We start from the raw sequence: 19,157 nt of genomic DNA on the forward strand, positions 1-19,157 counted from the left end.
GTGTATTTTGCTCTTTGGTGGGTTTCATTCTGCATGTTGATGGATTTACTTCTTTGGTCTTTGTTCTGACTATGGGCTTCTTATCTTGCTCAGGAAACCTCTCTCTCTCTCTCTCTCTCTCTCTCTCTCTCTCTCTCTCTCTCATCAAGGCTATCAGAACTCTGTGCCTGTTGTTTTAATTTCCTGTCTTCTCAGAGTTCTTTCTTTCCTTCCCCCTTCCTTCCCTCCACCCCTCTTTCGGCTTTAAACCATCTGCATTTTGTTTTTATTTCTGCTATGAGTTTGGGATCTAATTTTATGATTCCCATATTGGTTCCAATGAATTGTACCCACTGTGGTGTCCCTTTATAGACCTTCTTTCCTGGCACTTGTCTCAGGGCAGAGATCCATCCTGGGCCTCCATCCTGGGCCTCCATCTGGACCTCCCCTCCTTCTCCAGCCTGCTGCCCCCTCATTCAGGTTTCACCTTTGCCTTCCCTTAAACACAGTGCTCTGCAAGTTTTCTTAAAAAGTGGTCTGCCAAGTTTTCTTAAAGGGCCACACAATAAATTTTTTAGACTTCACATCTCCTCAGTGGTGTGATGTCTCACAAAAGCAGCCTTAGACCACAATTTAGGAGCAAGTTTGGCTTTGTTCCAGTAAAATTTTGCTTTTCAACAATGAAATTTATATTTTATTTAAATTTTATAACAGATCCTATTCTCTTTTATTGTTTCCCCAACCATTATAAAGTGTAGAAGCCAGTCTTAACTCATGGCCTTGTAAAGCATGGGCATGCAGGACTGGACCGGTGGCAGGGCCTCTTCTTTCCTGATGTGCTTCCTCCCCCTGGAGAGGAGCCTGGGGTCTCAGGCACACAGCTCAAGCAGTTGCCTTCTCCAGACCCATACTGGTGTGTATGCTGGCTACACCAGCCAATACCTGCCCTGTCCATTCTGGAAATTGCTCGTAGTGCTACCTAAGCTTAGCTCTATTTGCTGTGGAAATGCTAGCGACTGGCATCGGCACAGACATGTTTCCTTTGGGAGGAGAGAACCTCTTCCACAGTGAGTAGCTCTGAATGTCTGAATTTCTTTGCAGCCCGTGGACACCTAACTACTATAAGATCAATTTGCCTTAAAATACTTTTCTAGAAACATCAGTGCTTTCTCTGCACAAAATGCTTTGTTCAGCACACTACAACATTTCTGTGAAACACTAAAGTGTATGAAAACACTTGGAAATGCTTGCCTCTGATTGTGTGTGTCTCCACCACAAGAGCCTGAGGCCCAGGGAGGAGGTCATGGGCAGAAGGCCATGGGGCCACCGCCTTATAATCTGTGATGAAAACAACACGTAGCTATGAATTAACTCCATAAATATTCTTTCTAAAATTATTTTTAAAAATTTTTCTTCAATTTAAAAAGTTACAAATATAAATGCTGAAAACCTAAAACTTAAAAAAGCTAAAAGAGGCGAGAAATGCAGTTTGTAAAGTCATTCAGCATGTGACAGCGATCTCCACCTTCCCTGGAATCTGGGGTTCTAGAATATGCTATCACTTTGAATTGTGGAAGAGGTAGATTTAGTACGAATGAATTAGTGCAAAGACATTTTGTTAGAAATAGGTTGTCCGTGAGTAACAGAGAGCTGACAGCAGCCACCCTGGGGACAGCGGTAGGCCAGTCTTCCCTCCCTCTCAAGCAAGGAGGCTGGGGCCACCCCTGGAGGCTGGCTGGGTGGTTCTCAGCCACGGGCCCCAGGCCCCTTCCTGCTGCGGTCTGTCATTCCTGACCTGGTCCCTTGGAGCCCAGCCCCACAGCTGCTGGTCAAGCCCTGCAGCAGCCCCTGGTCCAGTGGGGCAGGAGGAGGTGGAGCAGGGGACATCCTGGAAGTGCTACAGGCAATTCTGTACCTAGATGTCCTTGGAGAAACTCAGTCCTTGTGCAGAATTCTAAAAAAGCTCTGGAAGTGGGTGGTTGCGATAGTTTCCCTACACAGAATGCAGTGGCTCCCCTGGACACTTAAAATGGTTAAAAAGGTGCGTTTTACGTTGTGCATCTAGAGGAAAGTGTGGATAGCCATTGCCTCTTAAAAATGTGAGGCTCCATTGCTGGTGAAGAAAAGCCAGGTCAATGTAGGGAATAGCTAGCAGACTCAGAAATAAAGAAAACAACAAAGAAACGCAAAAAGTTGTGCAATGGAGGGAATTTATATGTAGAGATTGATAATGATTATGGGTTTACCAGATACAAAAACTGTCAGGTCAACCTTTGCTATTGAACTCAGAATTCTTGTTTTTCTGTTTGTTCAGTGGCGTTGCTAAGGCATGGACTCAGGCGTATTTTGGGGAAGGATCTGGCCCCATAATGTTGGATGAAGTGCGCTGCACGGGGAATGAGCTTTCCATTGAGCAGTGTCCCAAGAGTTCCTGGGGAGAGCATAACTGTGGCCATAGAGAAGATGCTGGAGTGTCCTGTGCACCTCTGATAGGTAAGATCTCATGTCCAGCCCCTGCCTCCAGCCCCTGGACATACTTGAGTGGCCCTTCTCAATTCAGACAATGCTTCCAAATAAAAATGAAAAGTCTAGCACAAATTATATATTGAGGTGATAGCTTCTTATCCATAGATATTTCTGAATTTTTTAGTTTAATTTTTTTAGCTGTACAATTGTATAAAGCTAGACAAGTAAGCAGGACTTTGTCGTAATCTGTAGCACTCAGTTAGCAAGCTAGATGTGGGATGATGAATTCCAGACATTAGGTTGTAAGCCATCTTCAGTTCATCTGTTCATCAGTCTTGTCTTAGAATATGTTTGCAACTGGCATAAAACATTGATGTGATTGTTGACTAAAGCACCAGGTTGGCTTTGCAATGCTCAGTTTTTACACTATTCCCAGTGCAGCATGTCTGTCACATAGGGCCATTGTCACAGGAGGTGAGTCTGACTGCAGAGTAACATTTGTGTGCCTGCTCACCACATGGTCAGCAGGACAGGAAAAACAGGCAAGAGCTGTCACCACACATCCATTGCTTCTATGATGAAAAGAACTTGAAGGAAAAATTTCTTTCTTTAAACACCAAAAGAATAACTTCTTAGGAACTATGGAATACGGAATTCAAATCTCTATAGACAGCTGTGCATCTGTTCTTATCAGGTCTATGATATATGCCAGCAATTGCCAGAGCACATCCTGGTCCTGGGCTGCCCTGCTGCCTGCAGGTGATGAAAGTCTAGTCCTGCAGCTGTGGCACTCAGAAGAGCTTAGGTGTGTCTGAGCACTGTGCAGACAGTGAGATAGTACACCGACATATGCTTCCAGGAGACCTTTCATATTCATGGACAGTATGACCTTTATCCAAGATATTCATGTTTCATTAAGAGGGGGTCAGATTATCTCAGATGGAAATGGCTTTTAAACATCATTCTAAAAAATTAAATTAATTGTACAGTGTATCTTCTTAGAAGCCTTTTATAGAATCCTCTGGGGGTTAATTATTCATTGAGTTAATAAAATTCAAATTTCTGATATGCATTATCTCTAAAAGAACAAGGGCAAGGTGTGTACCCTACTTTTATGATTCACAAACGCCTAAGGATTAATAAATGCATTGACATGGTAGATTGTTATTCACCTAGCAGAGCCTTTTCTGCCTTCATAATCTGGTGTTTTTCATTCGTAGTTAGAATTTTGAACTATTTCCAAGTTACTATATTTCCTTGATTTTTAAAAATGCAAAGGACTAGAATTGCTTAGACTGTAAGTTATAGGAAATTTCCCAAACATAATTTAATCTAGGGAAGAGAGATCCTTTGGACTTATATCAGAGTGTGTTTTTGTGCTTAGAGAATAAGAGTGCAGACCCGAGGACGGGTTTGTGCAGTGACCCCAGATGCTAATGGAGCTTCCACAAAGCCTGTGGGGCCTGACAAGGGTGTTTCTGGTGCCTTCTCCTGAGAGTTGACTTGCTTTGTCTCTGCGCCCCCTTCTCACCATAGATGGGGCCATCAGACTTGCAGGTGGGCGAGGCAGCCATGAGGGCCGCCTGGAGGTGCACTACCAGGGGCAGTGGGGCACCATCTGTGATGACGGCTGGACCCAGCTGAACACCCGCGTGGCCTGCCGGCAGCTGGGATTCATGTAAGGTCTACTGGTGGGGCGCAAAATGGTAACCGCACATTGGAGGGCTTGGGGTAGCGACCTCCCTCGTCTGCCTGCCTGCCCACTCCACAGGAGCACTGACCTCCACTACGCGCTTCCTTCCTCTTTCTAGGCCTTGCCCCTGCTGGGGAGCGCTCTGCCCTGGAGCCGCACCCCAGCCCAGAACCTCCTGCCCAGTGTCCCCTCTGCCTTTCCTGCCTGCCCCTCTTGTTGAAAACCCTGGCTGAAGCCAGGGCGACTCCCAGGTCCTTTGCGTCTGTCAGTAAGTCTCTGAATGCCTCATTGTATCCTGATGGGGCACTGCCTTTGTTTGACATCGTGGGGTCTAAAGTTCCAGCAAAGCCCAGGGAAACAGTTTGTTACATCATTCCCCTCTGCAGAGCGCGGTGATGATCACTAAGAGACAAACAGCCCTCTTGTCAGGCAGTGACCTTGGCACTGCCCTGTGACCTCGCCCACTTACAGGCTGAGTGTCATGCTCTGGGAGACATCTCCATGTCGCTGCACAGTGCCTCCAGGGTGAAGGCCTGTGTGGGCTGGATGACCACTAGCAAGGCCTTTGGGCCCCTTCTTTCTTGTTCCCCATGTTGCCTTCGTGCTTGGAGTAATATTCCAGAGCTTGAAGAAATCGGTGACATTCTTTCACCTCACCTTAAGCTAGAGCTTATTGCAGATGTTCACTGAACTCTTCAAGCTGGGCAAGGCCGTTATTTAACATAGACGTTAAGATTTATAAAAGTAATATAAAACAGAAAGTTTAGGAAAGAACCAAGATTAAAAAGCTATCCATATTTTTCCATTATTATGCTATCATATTATAATTTGGGTGTATAGCTTTGTATTGAGTCTTATAATAGATGTATTATTTTTGTATCAGCATTTTTCACTTTTATGTTGCTACAGTCACAAGTTTTAATAATAACATAATATCCATCAAATGTTTACACCATAGTTTACTTAATATTTAGGTTAGATTTTTAGGTTAAGATCAATGTTCAATCTCATTTCAGTTTAGTTGTAAATAATGCCATTATAAAGATATAAATGTAGATAATTGCCTCAAATTTTAATTTTCTTGGGCAGAACAGTTATTAAAATTATAAGGTCAAGGATATGACATAACATCCCAATAAACATTAACGTTTATCAGTGAGAATCATGACGTGTCATTAGCGTCTGTGGACTTGACAGTGGCACCCGTCTTCACAGGCTGGGGAGATTCGAGAATCCCTCATCCGCCACTCGTTTCCATATGTGTCCCTCGTTCGTGAAAGCAGTCAGTGATGCCGGACTTCTCCTGCACACTTCATTTTTGTTTCTTGGGCCCATTCAGTCTTTCCTTTCCACGCAGAGTGTTGAGACTGACTGTTGTGAAGCTGTTCTCTGCAGCGTGCAGGGTTCTGGTGATTATGGCAGAGGTGTTGGCAGGTGCTGCACTTAACAGAAGAAGAACGAGGGGGTGACGAGAGCTGCAGCAAAGCCCAGGGGAACAGTGACAGTTTCCAGATGTTTCACCCCAAGTGATTCATTGAAATACATGCTGCAGGAAGCCATCCGAGAAATGCATGTGGAAGCCAGGGAGGGACAGACCTGGCCCTGGAAACTTTCCACAGCAATAGATGGCCCAATGCCCGTACCTTTCCCTCCACTCTGCTTGGCAGGTTCCTCACAGTAGCTCCAGAGGTGGGCGCAACCCGTTAGGAACTGAACAGCCCACTTGAACCTTTTTTGGAGAAGAGCATTCTATCGGTCCCTGTTTCCTGATCTACGCAAAGCAGGCACAGGCCCCTTGTGTCTAGAGGCTCACTTCCTCCGTCTGATCGTCCCATCTGCGTGCCCATCCCGCCCTGATTTTGAAACTACTTTCTGTGTTCTGTGTTTTTTTCGCCGTTTTATCTCCCTTGGTTTTATTTCTCAGCCATCCCATTCGACCCAGGGGAACCCCGTTTGCACCACCCGCTCTGGATGTGGGCGGGACATACAATGTCACAGGTAGAGTAACTCAATTCAGCATACATGTAATCCACAAAACTTTTAAAAGTCAGATTCATGCAGCCTTATGAAAAGCCAAGAACACTCTCATTGCTCCAGTGTGGAGTCCAGGTCTGCCCTGGGAGGGGCACTGGGTGGAGCAGATGACACTTGCAACTTCTGCTCCTGGAGAAGATGCCCGGGAGGCCTGAGAGGCTGGTAGGACCACGGGAGCCCAGGTGGCTCCTGCAGACCAGGTCCTCCCTCTGCCTCTGTGCACTTCATGGGCAGGAGTGAAGGCTCAGCTCCTGCCTGCACTCTGTCTGGTCGGTGGGTTGAATTGTGACAGAACACAAGAAGGAGCCATCCCTGAGTCTCATTGGATCATTCAGAATTGTTTAGGTGACTAAAATGTGTGATGAAGCAAACGCAGCTGTGAGGCTCCGGGGAGGAGCAAGGCCTGCCTGTCCCCTGGAGCAGGTGCCCAGTCAGGTGTCTGTCTCTGATTCCTGGAGACAGGCGCGCACAGCGCTGTGCATGTTTGTTCTGTCACCACAGGTATGGCAGACAAGCCCCTGCCCACCATTTTGAAGCCAGCGCAGGGCCCATCTGGCTGGACGACGTCCGCTGCTCGGGAAGGGAAGCCAGCTTCCTCCAGTGTTCCAGGGGCCCATGGGGCCAGCACGACTGCAGTCACAGGGAGGACGTGGGCATCACCTGCCACCTGGGCAGCAAGGGGCGTGACCTGCACCTGGGTGAGGGCTGGCCCGGCACTGAGTCTGCGGTCACAGGCCCCTGCATCCCTAGCCCCTGCTCCAGGATGTGAAGAGCTTCTCATCGAAGCTGGTTTTTAAAGTCCATTCTCCCCCCAAATCTCTTGAGTCTCTGCACTAATGTCATGAAATTTCTACCCATAAACTTGTTTTCTGTTACTTACAAGGGTATATTTCTCATTTAATGATCACATGTTCCTGGAAGGTGGAAGAAGCTGCATGTTCACCCACTGCCCCTCAGTCGCCTGTTCCGATTTCCTTGAGTTGGATGAGCTGCTGAGACAGCATTTTGAAAGAAGACATTAGTCTCTCCCCTGTGTCATGACTGATTTCCTCTCTGGTCCTGAGGCTGGTCAGTCCTTGGTCACCAGCCAGCTGTTGCCCTTTGAGTTCCCCAGTGGGTTTCCCAGCAGGTTCCTTGAAGGTCCTACCTCCATCTTCCTAAGATGCACAGGTGGTTCTAGAAACCACCAGGAGCCTTTCTGGCTCCCCAGTTCCGGGTTTGTGCAGACTTGCATTTGGATAAAAGGTAACTAGCTTCTCTAATGGTCTGGAAGTGATCATGGATGAAGATCTGGTGGGAACATGGAGCAGTGAGCCACTCTTGAGGAGCTCTGCAGGTCTGACAGGAGGCAGAGTGGGGCCTTCCTTTCAACCTCAGGATCGAATCAACCCCTGTGTTGAGGTGGAATTCCTTGTGTGATCGTGTAATGGACCGTGCTGAAGCCACATGGCAGATCTGAAGCCTGCCCAGGTGTCTGGCAAACCCTGACTGTGCTCAGAGGGGTGAGGCGCCGACTCACCGCCCTGGTGCTGCACTTGCGGGAGGTCTCCATCCCTCCGTCCCTCACAGGGCCCATTTTCAGGCTCTTCTCAGTGGTTCTCTCTTCCCACCTCTTCTTACGGAGGGCTTCAGTGCCTCAGGATGGTGAGATGCAGGACTGCATTTAGTTGGTGAAGACAGAACCTGTTGGCCTGTAGGGAATCTTCTGGCTTCAGGTAGCAGATTTGGGTCATGGAGTGGTCCATTCAGTCTTGTCCATCAGCGCTGGAGACATCCTATAAGATCCTAGTTCTTGGAAGGCCCGTGTTGCCCATGATTTAGTTAGAACAACTAATGTTTCAGGTCTCCGGGAAGTCATTTTCATTCTAGAATTCTAGACGTGTCTAAATGTTCTTAAAGCTGAGGGTGATGATTGTGGATCGACTGTATGATTGTTCTTGTGAATCTCCTCGATCCTAATCTCAGTGGTTGGTCTATTGACTAAAGCCATCTGTTTGAGGAACATTGTCTGGATCCCCAGACAATGAGACATTCAATGAGCCAGATGTCTTTGGGGATAGAAAGATGGAGCCTAACCTTCCTGCTTACTGAAACATATTGTGTTGAAGGAGAAGCTTGCAGAGGAGATTTGGGGATGATGATGTGAACAGCGTTTAGAAACAGGGAGATGTCTCGCCTCTTGGGCACTATGGTAGTTAACGGTGTTCATTCAGTATGCACAAAACTCTTCCTGAATTAGTTACAGCTTTATGGACACTCTCTGCGATCGACAGGATGCTCGAAAGCAGCATTCCTAGGCCAGTTGGGGAAACTTCAGTAGGATGTGTTGTTCATCTTCATATTAGGTTAATTGTGGAGTTCAGAGAATTAAGTCCTAGTGAAATTTCCTTAACAATGAAGTTGTCTCTGAAGTCTTACAGTACAAAACTTAGACTTCTAACTTGGATCTGTGATAGATTTTACTTTTTTTTAGGACACATTATTATTTTCTATAAACAATGTATCAATGTTATAGGAAGAATTAAAGTAAACTACTTGGAAATCAGTTTGAAATATATAATTAAGATATTGTGTACCTTTGGGATTGTCAATCTTCCCAAATGGTTTATACTTAAGATTTTAGAAATAAAGCATGTTACATATTATTATAACTGTTCTAACAAAAAGAACTTAAGAGTATATTTGTAGAATTACTTTTGCATTCCAATTTCCCTTCAAGATTTGAAAGTCCAGTGATGTTGTAAAATGACTAAAATTAGGTTCAGAAATGTCATATGCATTATTTTTACAAAATATGCCATTTGGACTTTTAAAATACTTTATTATTTTTATGTTTAGCATCTATAAAAACATTCCCTGAAAGTGCTGGGATGGAACATGCGGATCTAGTTCCATGTGTGCATGTTGTCTTCATTTTGAACAAAGGATCCAAAACTATGAATATTGAAAACATTAAAAATTTTATCAGTTTGAATTTGGTCTTTCAGGATCACTTTTGTACCTTAATTCTCTTGCAAAGAACCCCAAAGTATCCAACACGTTAATAAGCTGTAATTTTTTCAATGTTCTGTTTTCTTGTGTTTGGAACTGAGGTTTGGACCCACTGCTGCACCCTCAGCCTTTGTATTTTATCTTGAGACAGGCTGGGCTGTGATCTGTGCCTCAGCCTCCTGAGGCAGTGGAATCAGGTGCGGCGACTGCACCCAGCATCTCAGGACTCGCTGAACTCCGAGTCTTTTCAGCTACTAGTGAGTAGTGCACAGATGGGCACTTGGCCAGCACTGCTGCTGTGATTCTGCTCTGCAGTCCCCTGCTGGGCCTGTCCTATCTGGGAGTGGAATCCATCGAGGATGGGAACCAGGGAGCCAGCAGCTCTAGGCCAGAGGATGGAGAAGTGGAAACAGATTTGAGGAGCATTGTCCATCTTGCGGACAGCGTGTTCTTCCAGCTCACATAGGTAGACTTCGTAGTTCCATGGGTCACTTAAATGTATTAGGCGGTATCTTGTTTACTGGCTGTCTGCTCTGTCCTCTTTAGTTCTCCTGATAATTTTGCTTGCTTCATTGTGGAGTCCTTACCATTAGATTCTAAACTAGGATGGTCTTCCTAGGTAATCAAGTGTGTGTGTGTGTGTGGTGTTCGTTTGCTTCCGTTGCTGTGACAAAGTACCACACATTGTGTGGCTAAAGCAGGGGTATTTAGTGCCTCCGTGCTGGAGGCCAGGAGTTCAAGGTCAAGGTCTGGGCAGGCCGGTCCCTGGAGAACGAGCGCAAAGGGAACAGGTGCTAGGCTCTTCTCCTGGGCTTCTTGGTGGCAGCCTTTCTGTCTCCTCCTGCTGCCCTCCTTCCGTGTATGACCTTGTGTCCAGACTTCCTTTTGTAAGGACAGCCGTTGATTGGATTCAGCCCCCTAATGACTGCTATTCTGTGTGAAGGTGTGCGAATCTCAGGGTGTTAAGTTACACCACACTTACTAGTGTGGATAGAAAGAGGATGCTTAACAGACCATTTCATTTGCCTGATTTAAGCCTCAATTTGCTAGAGATAAATTTCTCGACTTTGGAATCTCAGTAACTTTTCTGACTTAGGTCCTTCCCTTGGAATCAAGAGTAAACAAAGGGCCTTAGGTAGAAATTACCTGTCAGCCACTTGTCTTTCCCTCCTCTGGCTTTAGACCTGTTCAGGTTACCCACGTTTGCAAAAAGACACAAAATAAAATCTTTAAAAGATTTTTAAAAAGACACAAAATAAAAACAACTCTGCGTTAATGTTATTTACTATTCCAAAGTTGTAATGAAATAATTCATGATTTTATTGTGATATCCATCCATTTATTTGTCTATTCATTTGATTATTCAACAAATAGCTAGTGCATGTCCTCAGAGTCAGCCTGTTCCCAGTGCTGGGGACACAGTTTAGCAGAGCTTGAAAAGGTGACCAAAGAGCACACATGCTTGCTTTTACTGCTCAATCTTTTTCTCTCAAAAAAAAAAAAAAAAAAAAAATCCCCCTGATTCCAGGCTGATTGAAACAGTTGTATTTTGTAGCCTTTTGTGCTTCTACTCCAGTTGGCTTGTTCTGGCTTTTCTGATACCTTTGAATTGTGACTCAGGTTTTCCTGTCAGACTGGTGGATGGAGAAAATGAGAAGGAAGGACGAGTGGAGGTCTACGTCCATGGCCAGTGGGGGACAGTCTGTGACGATGGCTGGACTGACGAGGATGCGGCTGTGGTCTGCCGACAATTGGGCCATAGGTAAGGAGAGCCTGGTGGTGGGGGCGGCCACTTGGGAACAGTGGAGGGTCTTCTAGGCTCCTTCAACAAGTCACACCTCACCAGGGACTCGTAACTGCCATTCAGCCAAGAGTACTGGCAACGCGCTGAATGGCCCCAGAATGATAAAGAAGTAGGAAGTAGAATCTAGTTAAATTTTTCTGTCTTCTCTCAAGAAGCTACATCACATCACATAGGAAATGTGGCTTTTGAGCTAGTAACAAGTCAAATAACTACCGCGGCATATGCTGGCCACTCAGCCACCCATGTCAACCTTTCCCTTGTGATCATCGGGTCCACGCTGCCACGTTGAGAGACTCTTGTCCTGGTTCTTCTGTTCCAGGAGTTCTGGAGGGCCAGTCCCGAGTTCTTCAGGGCTGAGGCTGGTGCCTGCCTCCCTGTTGAGCCACGCTCCATGTGATTGTCTTGCTTTGCAACCTCTTTTGTGCCTTTATTTTATTATTTCACATTTTGCATTTCTGTGCTTTTTTGTCAATGATTCACTCTTGAAAAGAGCTCAAGGGCCATGCTGCACTACTATGTGGTATCCCTTATTGCAAGAAGACCCGACGGGCCTCATGGAGAATGTGTATGCTAGACAAGCCTCTCTGGGCGGGAGTCACAGTGAGGAAGACATGGCAGAGCAGGGAAGGCCCTGTTCACAGACGCAGGGACACCACAGCCGAGGCCTCCACCACAGGTGGCCGCTCCTGGTCAGACCTCACCATGGTGTGGCTCAGGCTCCTCCTGGCACTACTGTCATCCGCCAGACATGGACAGCACCTAAGCAGTTGTGAGGATGTGGGCAGCCACCTCGTAGAGGTGGTGCAACGTGAGCTGGTGAATGTGAGCTGCCTGGCTGCTGGATGACTGACGTCCTTAAGTCTGTATCTGCATGTGTCTTCAATACCGGCCAGTTCAACCTGTCATTTCTAGGAGGCATATATTTTACTTTAAAAAGTATTTATATTTTTACAGACTTTTCTGATCCAGAGTTGGTGTTTTGTGCTGTGTTGTTGGATGCTGCTTGTCTGATCCAGACTTGGTGTTTTGTACTGTGTTGTTGGATGCTGCTTGAACACTGCTTATCCACTCATTGCCCAGGCTTAGATCTAGGTGCAGTTCTAGGTGTCTTCTGGTCAATGGGCCCATTATTTGTGATACAGATTTTTAATTTCAAAATATGGGATAGGAGGTAAAGGTAAGAAGAGTCTATCAGTAGCATAGGTGAATTGGGCCAATGAGTCATGTTTTTTTTTTTTTTTTAGTTGTAGAAAGACACAATATCTTTATTTATTTTTATGTGGTGCTGAGGATCGAACCCAGTGCTTCACACGTGGAAGACAAGTATTCTGCTACTGAGCTATAGCCCAACCTGCAATTAGTCATGTTTTTGCAATGATTTACTATAAACTTTCTTTGGTTACTATGTTTATATTACTCCTTACTCCACTGAAAAAAGATCTTCTTCCTGCATTGCATTCCCAGTTTAGTCCCCTATTGCAAATTAGCCATTAGTAGTATTGCTGTTTGAGTGGGGTGTGGTAATATACACCTGTAATCCCAGAGACTTGGAGGCTGAGACAGGAGGATCATGAGTTAGAGGCCAGCCTGGGCAATTCAGCGAGACCCTGTCTCACACTAAATAAAGAGGGCTGGGGATGTGGCTCAGTAGTAGAGCACCCCTGGGTTCAGTCCCTAGTACCCAAAAGAGAAAAGAACAGAACTACCACATGATCTAGCAGTCCCACCTCGGGTCTCGGAGGAGTGTTTGCATCCCATGTTCATTGCAGCATTGTTCACAGTAGCCAAGTTGCAGGGACAACCTAGACATCACAGGTGGATGAAGGGGTAAAGAGAGCATGGTACATGTGTGTGTGTGCGCACACACACACACACAAACACACACACACACACACAGAGGGATGCTATTCAGCCTCAAAAGAGAAGGAAATCCTGACATGCATGTATGACACCATGGATGGATCAGGGGGACATTGTACCACAAGGCATGAACCAGTATTTTCAGGGCAAGTTCTGCAGTTTTGTTTATGTGAGGACTCTAAAACAGTCAAGTTAATAGAAGCAGAAAACAGAATGATGGTTGCCCGGACTAGGGGAGGGAGGGGAGTGTTTCTCAGTGGGTAGAGAGTTTCTGTGATGCAGGATGCGTAAGTTCTAGATCTGCTGTAGCCCACAGTTCCTCTAGTTGACAGTACAGGATGGTATACTTTAAAACAGGTGAGGAGGATACTTCTGTGTTCTCACCAAACCAAAGCACATGGGGGTGTTTGTGGGTGGTGGGTGAGTTCAGTGCTTGGACCCTGGACCTGGCCTCTCAGGTGGATGCTTGGGCCCTGGACCTAGCATCACAGGTGTCCAGACTCATCAAAGTTCTGTATATCAATTGCATCTCAATAAAGCAATTTACTAAATGTGAGTTTAGATTGAAATATAATCTAGATTAAGTGGCCAATATTTTAGTAATCCTCAATAATATTTCTGTAAAAATTACCAAGAAAAGCATTATTTTACTTTGTACTTTTTTTTTCTAAGGAAAAAAACCTCTTCATAAGTAATTCAGTAATTTAATGTTACAAAACAAATTGGATTACCCATCTTTTAGCCAATGTCTGCACAATCTGTAATTTGATATCAAGTAGCATTTAAATGAAAATTATTTATTTAATCAATCTAAATATACTTGAATGTGTTTATAACTTCCAACTGTCAGAAATTGGGAATTTGTGTCTGTGTGTATGTGTGTGTGTGTCTGTGTGTGTCTATGAATGTGTGAACTGTAAACATAGGAGATTAGAGCAGGGAATATTTTTCCCACCTTTTTTTGCATCATGAAACATCCTTAACATGCCTTTATTTATACACCAATCCAGAGAAGCTTTAAGCCGTCACAAAATTTATGCCCAGCCATCCCCAGTCAGCTGTGTCGGCTTGAAGATCAGTTCTTGGAAACTGAGTCAAAATGGCACCATCAGGCATTTCCCTGGTGGGAAAACCAGCAGCCAGGAGGCTGAGCCAGGATGCCCACGTGGGGATGTGCAGGTGGTGCTGGAACAAACAGAGAAGGGAAGGGTCCTGAGGTCCGAGGAGCAGCCACAGAGTGTGCTGAGATCAGGCGGATGCCTTGGGACACACCAAGCAGCTGTGAGGAAGTTCCATTCCTCTTGAGCTGTGTATGAGCATTTCAGTTCAATGTTCTCAAACAACTTATTTGTTGGGGTGGTATTCTTTTCTTTGTTTGTTTACTTTTTTTGTAGTTGTAGATGCACAGAATGCCATTATTTTATTTGTTTTTTATTTATATGTGGTGTTGAGGATCGAATCCAGTGCCTCGCGCACACTAGGCAAGCGCTTTGCCACTGAGCTACATACAGCCTGAGCCCTGGGGTGGTATTCTTTAAAAGAATTTTTAAAATGGCATGCCCTCAGCATTTTAGTAGCAATCTAATATTAAATGTCTAATTTGTATCTTACTTGTAAAAACCTGCAAAGGATTTGATTTCTGACATATGTGTATATGACCCTTCAAATAAAAACAGTAACATCGTTCTTTGGTATCCAGTGGAATATAAATATAGTGATTTGATTCTCTTTTCTATCCATTCAAAAATATATAAACAGAAAACACTCTTTGTCCTACAGACATTGTATAAGGTTATTTTCTCCATGAAATTGGGCAACCCTGCCCCTACTGGTGGCCTAGGAAACAGTATTACTGTACCTTTCAGCTCCACCTATGCCAGTCCCACCCTCCTCACTTCACCATGCAAAGTAAAAACCGCCTTGAGTTTTTCATAACTTTAGAACAAGTTACATCCTTAAATGACAGTTTTGTCTATTTTTAGAAATCTACTCTTGGAAAGTAAGTATTCTCTCTTAGGTTCTTTGGTTACTTGTGATTTCTTTTCAGTATTGCTTTTGAAGTTCATTTCTCTTGATGCAAGTAGCTGTAGTAACTCATAGTTATTTTGTTCTATAATATTTATCAGCCAGACTCTGTGGCGCACGCCTGTAATCCCAGTGGCTTGGGAGGCTAAGGCAGGAGGATTGTGAGTTCAAAGCCAGCCTCAGCAAAAGTGAGGTGCTAAGTAACTCAGTGAGACCCTGTCTCTAAATGAAATACAAAATAGGGCTGGGGATGTGGCTGGGGCAGTGGTTGAGCGCCCCTGAGTTGAATCCCTGGTACCCACCCCCCTCAAAAAAATTAAATTGTATTGATATCCAGCTTGTTTTTTATTATATTGATACTGTTTTCTGTTGATTCACCCAATAATTTATAAAGAAGAAAAGTTCGTTCAGCTCACAGATCTAGAGGCTAGAAAGTAGAAGGGCCTTGCCTGGTGGGGGCCTTCTTGCTGGCGGGAACTATGGAGTCGTGTGGTGGTGCCAGGTGTCCTGTGGAAAGAGTGCTAAAAGAGAGCGCGAAGCTGGCTTTTAAAGCAGTCTCGCTGTTGGATGACCCATTCACCCATGAGTGGGTTCCTCCGTTCACAGGGGCAGAGTGGCAAGGCCCAGTCATCCCTTAGAAGCCCACTGGAGCCCACTTGACGCAAGGGCATTAACCGGCACTGGAGTTTGAGGAGGATAGTCAAACCCGCAGTACTCTTTCTAGTCTGCTCTTGGAGATCCAGACGGCTGTGAATACTCATGCGTTTCTTTGATACAATCAGAGCTGGAACTGGTGCCCAGAGGCAGGACCGTCGCTGTTCAGGTCCTCCCCCTCCTCTTCCCTCGGTTTCCATCAGTGAGCGGCATGCCCCTGTGGAGTTGTTCTTGCCTATTGTTCTCTTGGGTGATCGCTTTTCTTATTTTTTAAAGGAGGTCTGGGAGTTCTGTTTCAGCAGTGTAGACGTGTGCCAATTTCCTCTCTCAGAAAATATATTCACCAACAAATGCATTAGTAACTGTGTATCATAGGTACAACTTTAAATTAATCTTTCACTTTGCTTAGGGGGGCTTTTAGTAAAGTGGCATCCTTTATTTATTTTGAATTTATCAATATTTTTATATATAGCTTATCCTCTCTCTGTATTGTTTTAATAATTTTTTCCTAAGTTGAGATTTTATGAATAGTTTTCCTGTAATTCAAACTTAAAAAAATCTTTCAACTTTTATAGTTATGTTTATTAATTTATTAGAAATTGAGTTTCAAATATAGTCTTAGTTTAAAATATTTTAGTTTATTAAAAAGTTTTTTGGATTTGTACGTTTTTAAAAAGTAATGTGCCATTAAAACAAAATAGAAATACGACAAAAGTTAAGTTCTCCTTCTACTTCTGATTTCCATTTTCTGTTCTCTGTTAAGAAGAGAAGAACTGTGCTTTTTACTTCTAAAAGAGGCGAAAACTTTGTCCTTGGGTTCCTGCTAATCATTTAATCTTGTGATTCTCTTGGCCATACTTTACCGATTTAAAGAGAATATTATACTCTTAGAAAGGAGGAGATTTTTAGGGTGCTTTTTTTCCTACTTGGTGTTCATGATATCATTTTTGACCTGCCGGTCAGTGTGATTTCCTGAACTGAGTTGGTTGACTTGGAGGTGGCTGGTCCTGTGCACAGCTCTGGGTGCGTGGGTGGGGGAGGCGGAAGTCACCCCTCCTTGAGGAGCTTTGGAGTCCTGCAGTAAGTGCTTCCTGGTGCAGATGCATGTTGTGATCTGTGCTGCTGTGATTCTCCACACCTTCCAGGGGTCCTGCCAGAGCAAGAACCATGGCTTATTTTGGAGAAGGGAAAGGGCCCATCCACATGGACAACGTGAGGTGCACGGGCACAGAGAGGACCTTGGCCAACTGTGTCAAGCGAGACTTCGGGAGACACAACTGTCGACATGGCGAAGACGCAGGGGTTATTTGTGATTACTCTGGCACGAAGACCTCGGGCAGCAGTAGTACAGGTGAGTTTCCTCCTGGGACCCAGAGAGTCCAGTGCCCAGTGCCCACCTCTGACTGCCCAGCACCCTGTCAGCAAAGCCCAGGCAGTGAGGAGGTCTGGTCCCCTGCGCCCTGTGTTGGTGTGTGCAGCATGGGCAGGGGCAGGCCAGGCCCGAGGCGGGGGTGCCCGACAGGCCCTCTGGTCTTGGGTCAGCTTGTAGACTCTCAGCCCTTTTCATGTCACAACTTGTTGACAAAGCTGTCAGCTTGTGACCACCCCTGAGGGTTCATTTTCTTCTACTTCCTGAGAAGGAAAGAACGGAAAATTGAATGGAAAACTGTGCAGCCTGGACTGGTGTGTCTCTGTGCTTCTTCTTTACAGCCCGGGCTCCTGCAGCACCCCCCTTTGCTCCTTAATATTTTAAATATCGGGGGGGGGATTTTTATAACTAACTTCAAAAAGAAAAAAATTGCATCTTGTGGATTCTGTTTTCTGAAATTTAAAAACATAAGGAAAATGAGAAAATATTTTGGTGTTAGTCAAGCACAGTAAGGCCTTGGTACTTCAGAAGTCAAAAGAGACCTGGTGTGTTCCACTTTGGTGAGCTGAGGATCTCTGGGAGGGAGGGAGTGAGAAGCCAGCCATTTCAGAGGAATCCCAGGATGTGAGTGAGGAGGAGGGTCAGCTCTCCAGCTGACCGTAGGGCACTCTCTTTGCACCTCCAGTAGCTGACGGGGACTGTGCAGCCTGGACTGGTGTGGTCTCTGTGCTTCTTCACAGCCACGGCTCTTGGCGGCACGTGGTAAGCTCGTCTTACTGGGTGCTGTCCAGTAGTTTAAACCACACTTGCCTGGTTCTTTGCATCATGTCAAATTTCTAAAGCAGTTGAAGGAGACATAAAAATCTATGACCCTGGAGCATCCACCTGAGCCCATCCCCGTGGTTCGGCCTGTGGTCTCCTCACTGCTGTATCTGTCTGGGGCCTTCAGGGCCTCCGTGCCTCCTGCAGACAGGGCCCCCGGCTCAGGAACAGATGTTTCCCATATGAGTGAGGTCAGGGAATCGTGGGTCTGGCTCTCATGTCCAGGGCCAGTCCTGGCTTCCCCAGAGACCTGTCAAAAAGTAACACCTCTTGCTCTGTGACAGTGGACAGCTCTCCTGGCATGAGCTTTGAGTTTACTCACTCAGACTCCGCCATTCCTGTCCTTGGCTTGGTCTTGACCCAACCAGGGTGCTCACTATGGGGAATGCATGTTTTTCTACCATATTATGATTCACAGAATCAGCTGCGACTCATTTCTAAGAGCTGAAGGTCAAGGTCTAGACGACATGCCTCTGAGATAACTGGGCAGATTACTCCTCTTGGTACACATTGTTGAACTCTTTCTCTACCAAGAAATAGCTCCTGGGGACTCCCTGTTGGGCTCCCTGTGCCTGGGTGTTGTGGAAGACTTTGCTGTACCCTGACCCTGGCGTAATTCCTGCCCTTCCCTTATCCACTGAGAACAGCGTGCTGCTGAACTTTATGTTCCTATACTTAACCAAAGAAACAACTAGCCCAGGGTAAATTCTATTTTGTAAGATTATTTTTAAAATCAGCCATACCTCCTGCTAGGTCAAATGGTACACACCTGTAATCCCAGTGACTCAGGAGGCTAAGGCAGGAGGATTGCAAGTTCCATGCCAGCCTCAGCAACTTAGTGAGACCTTGTCTCAAAACAAAAATAACAAAAAAGGCTGTGGGTGTGGCTCAATCCCAGGACCCCCCAATAGTTGTGCCTTGTTATGTCTGCACTTCTTCTGTAGGCCACCTTTCATGTCTCTAACTTGACTCTTGTAAATTCTTGACAGAGGTGGAACGTTTGACTGACACTCATGAATAGTTTACCACTTGAATTCACTCACCAAGCTCTTAGATGCTAATGCAGTTTGTGAGCAAATGTACATTCAGATCAAAAGTCTCTCCGAGTAGAGAGCTTTGCTCCTCTGAGCTACATTTTTATGTGTGGCTGGGATCCGAGCTGTATGTGGGAGCTAATTTAAGCCATGATTGCCTTTGCAGTCCTCCCTGCCCCTAATGTTCCTGAACCAAAGACAACCTCTGTGATCAGAGAGGAAGTGAGCTAGGCAGGTTCACGCTGTTCAGCAGCCCATGCAGTACCGCACAGATGAATGCCAGAGATCCATCAAACTTGTCTGCTCGCACATTACTGTCATTTGTTTAAGTGAGAAAACTTGCTTTTATTATCATAAAAAGTTTCCTATAATTTGCAGAAAAAAGGAATGTTACAATAGAGAAGAAAGTAATAGGGGAATATGTCA

The 19,157-nt window shown here is 45.3% G+C and overlaps 1 protein-coding gene across 1 annotated transcript in view; it reads left to right on the forward strand.

Annotated features, from left to right (window-relative positions):
• Prss12 (serine protease 12) overlaps positions 1-19,157 on the forward strand; it is a 63,371-nt gene that overhangs the window by 32,553 nt on the left and 11,661 nt on the right. Inside the window, exons 3-7 of the mRNA XM_027952333.2 lie at positions 2,294-2,472; positions 3,982-4,123; positions 6,674-6,870; positions 10,784-10,925; positions 16,652-16,857. Coding sequence (XP_027808134.2) covers positions 2,294-2,472; positions 3,982-4,123; positions 6,674-6,870; positions 10,784-10,925; positions 16,652-16,857 — 866 coding nt within the window. The remainder of the gene's footprint in view (positions 1-2,293; positions 2,473-3,981; positions 4,124-6,673; positions 6,871-10,783; positions 10,926-16,651; positions 16,858-19,157) is intronic.

This window comes from Marmota flaviventris, chromosome 7 (genome assembly GCF_047511675.1).
Source record: "Marmota flaviventris isolate mMarFla1 chromosome 7, mMarFla1.hap1, whole genome shotgun sequence".
NCBI classification, from domain to species: domain Eukaryota; kingdom Metazoa; phylum Chordata; class Mammalia; order Rodentia; family Sciuridae; genus Marmota; species Marmota flaviventris.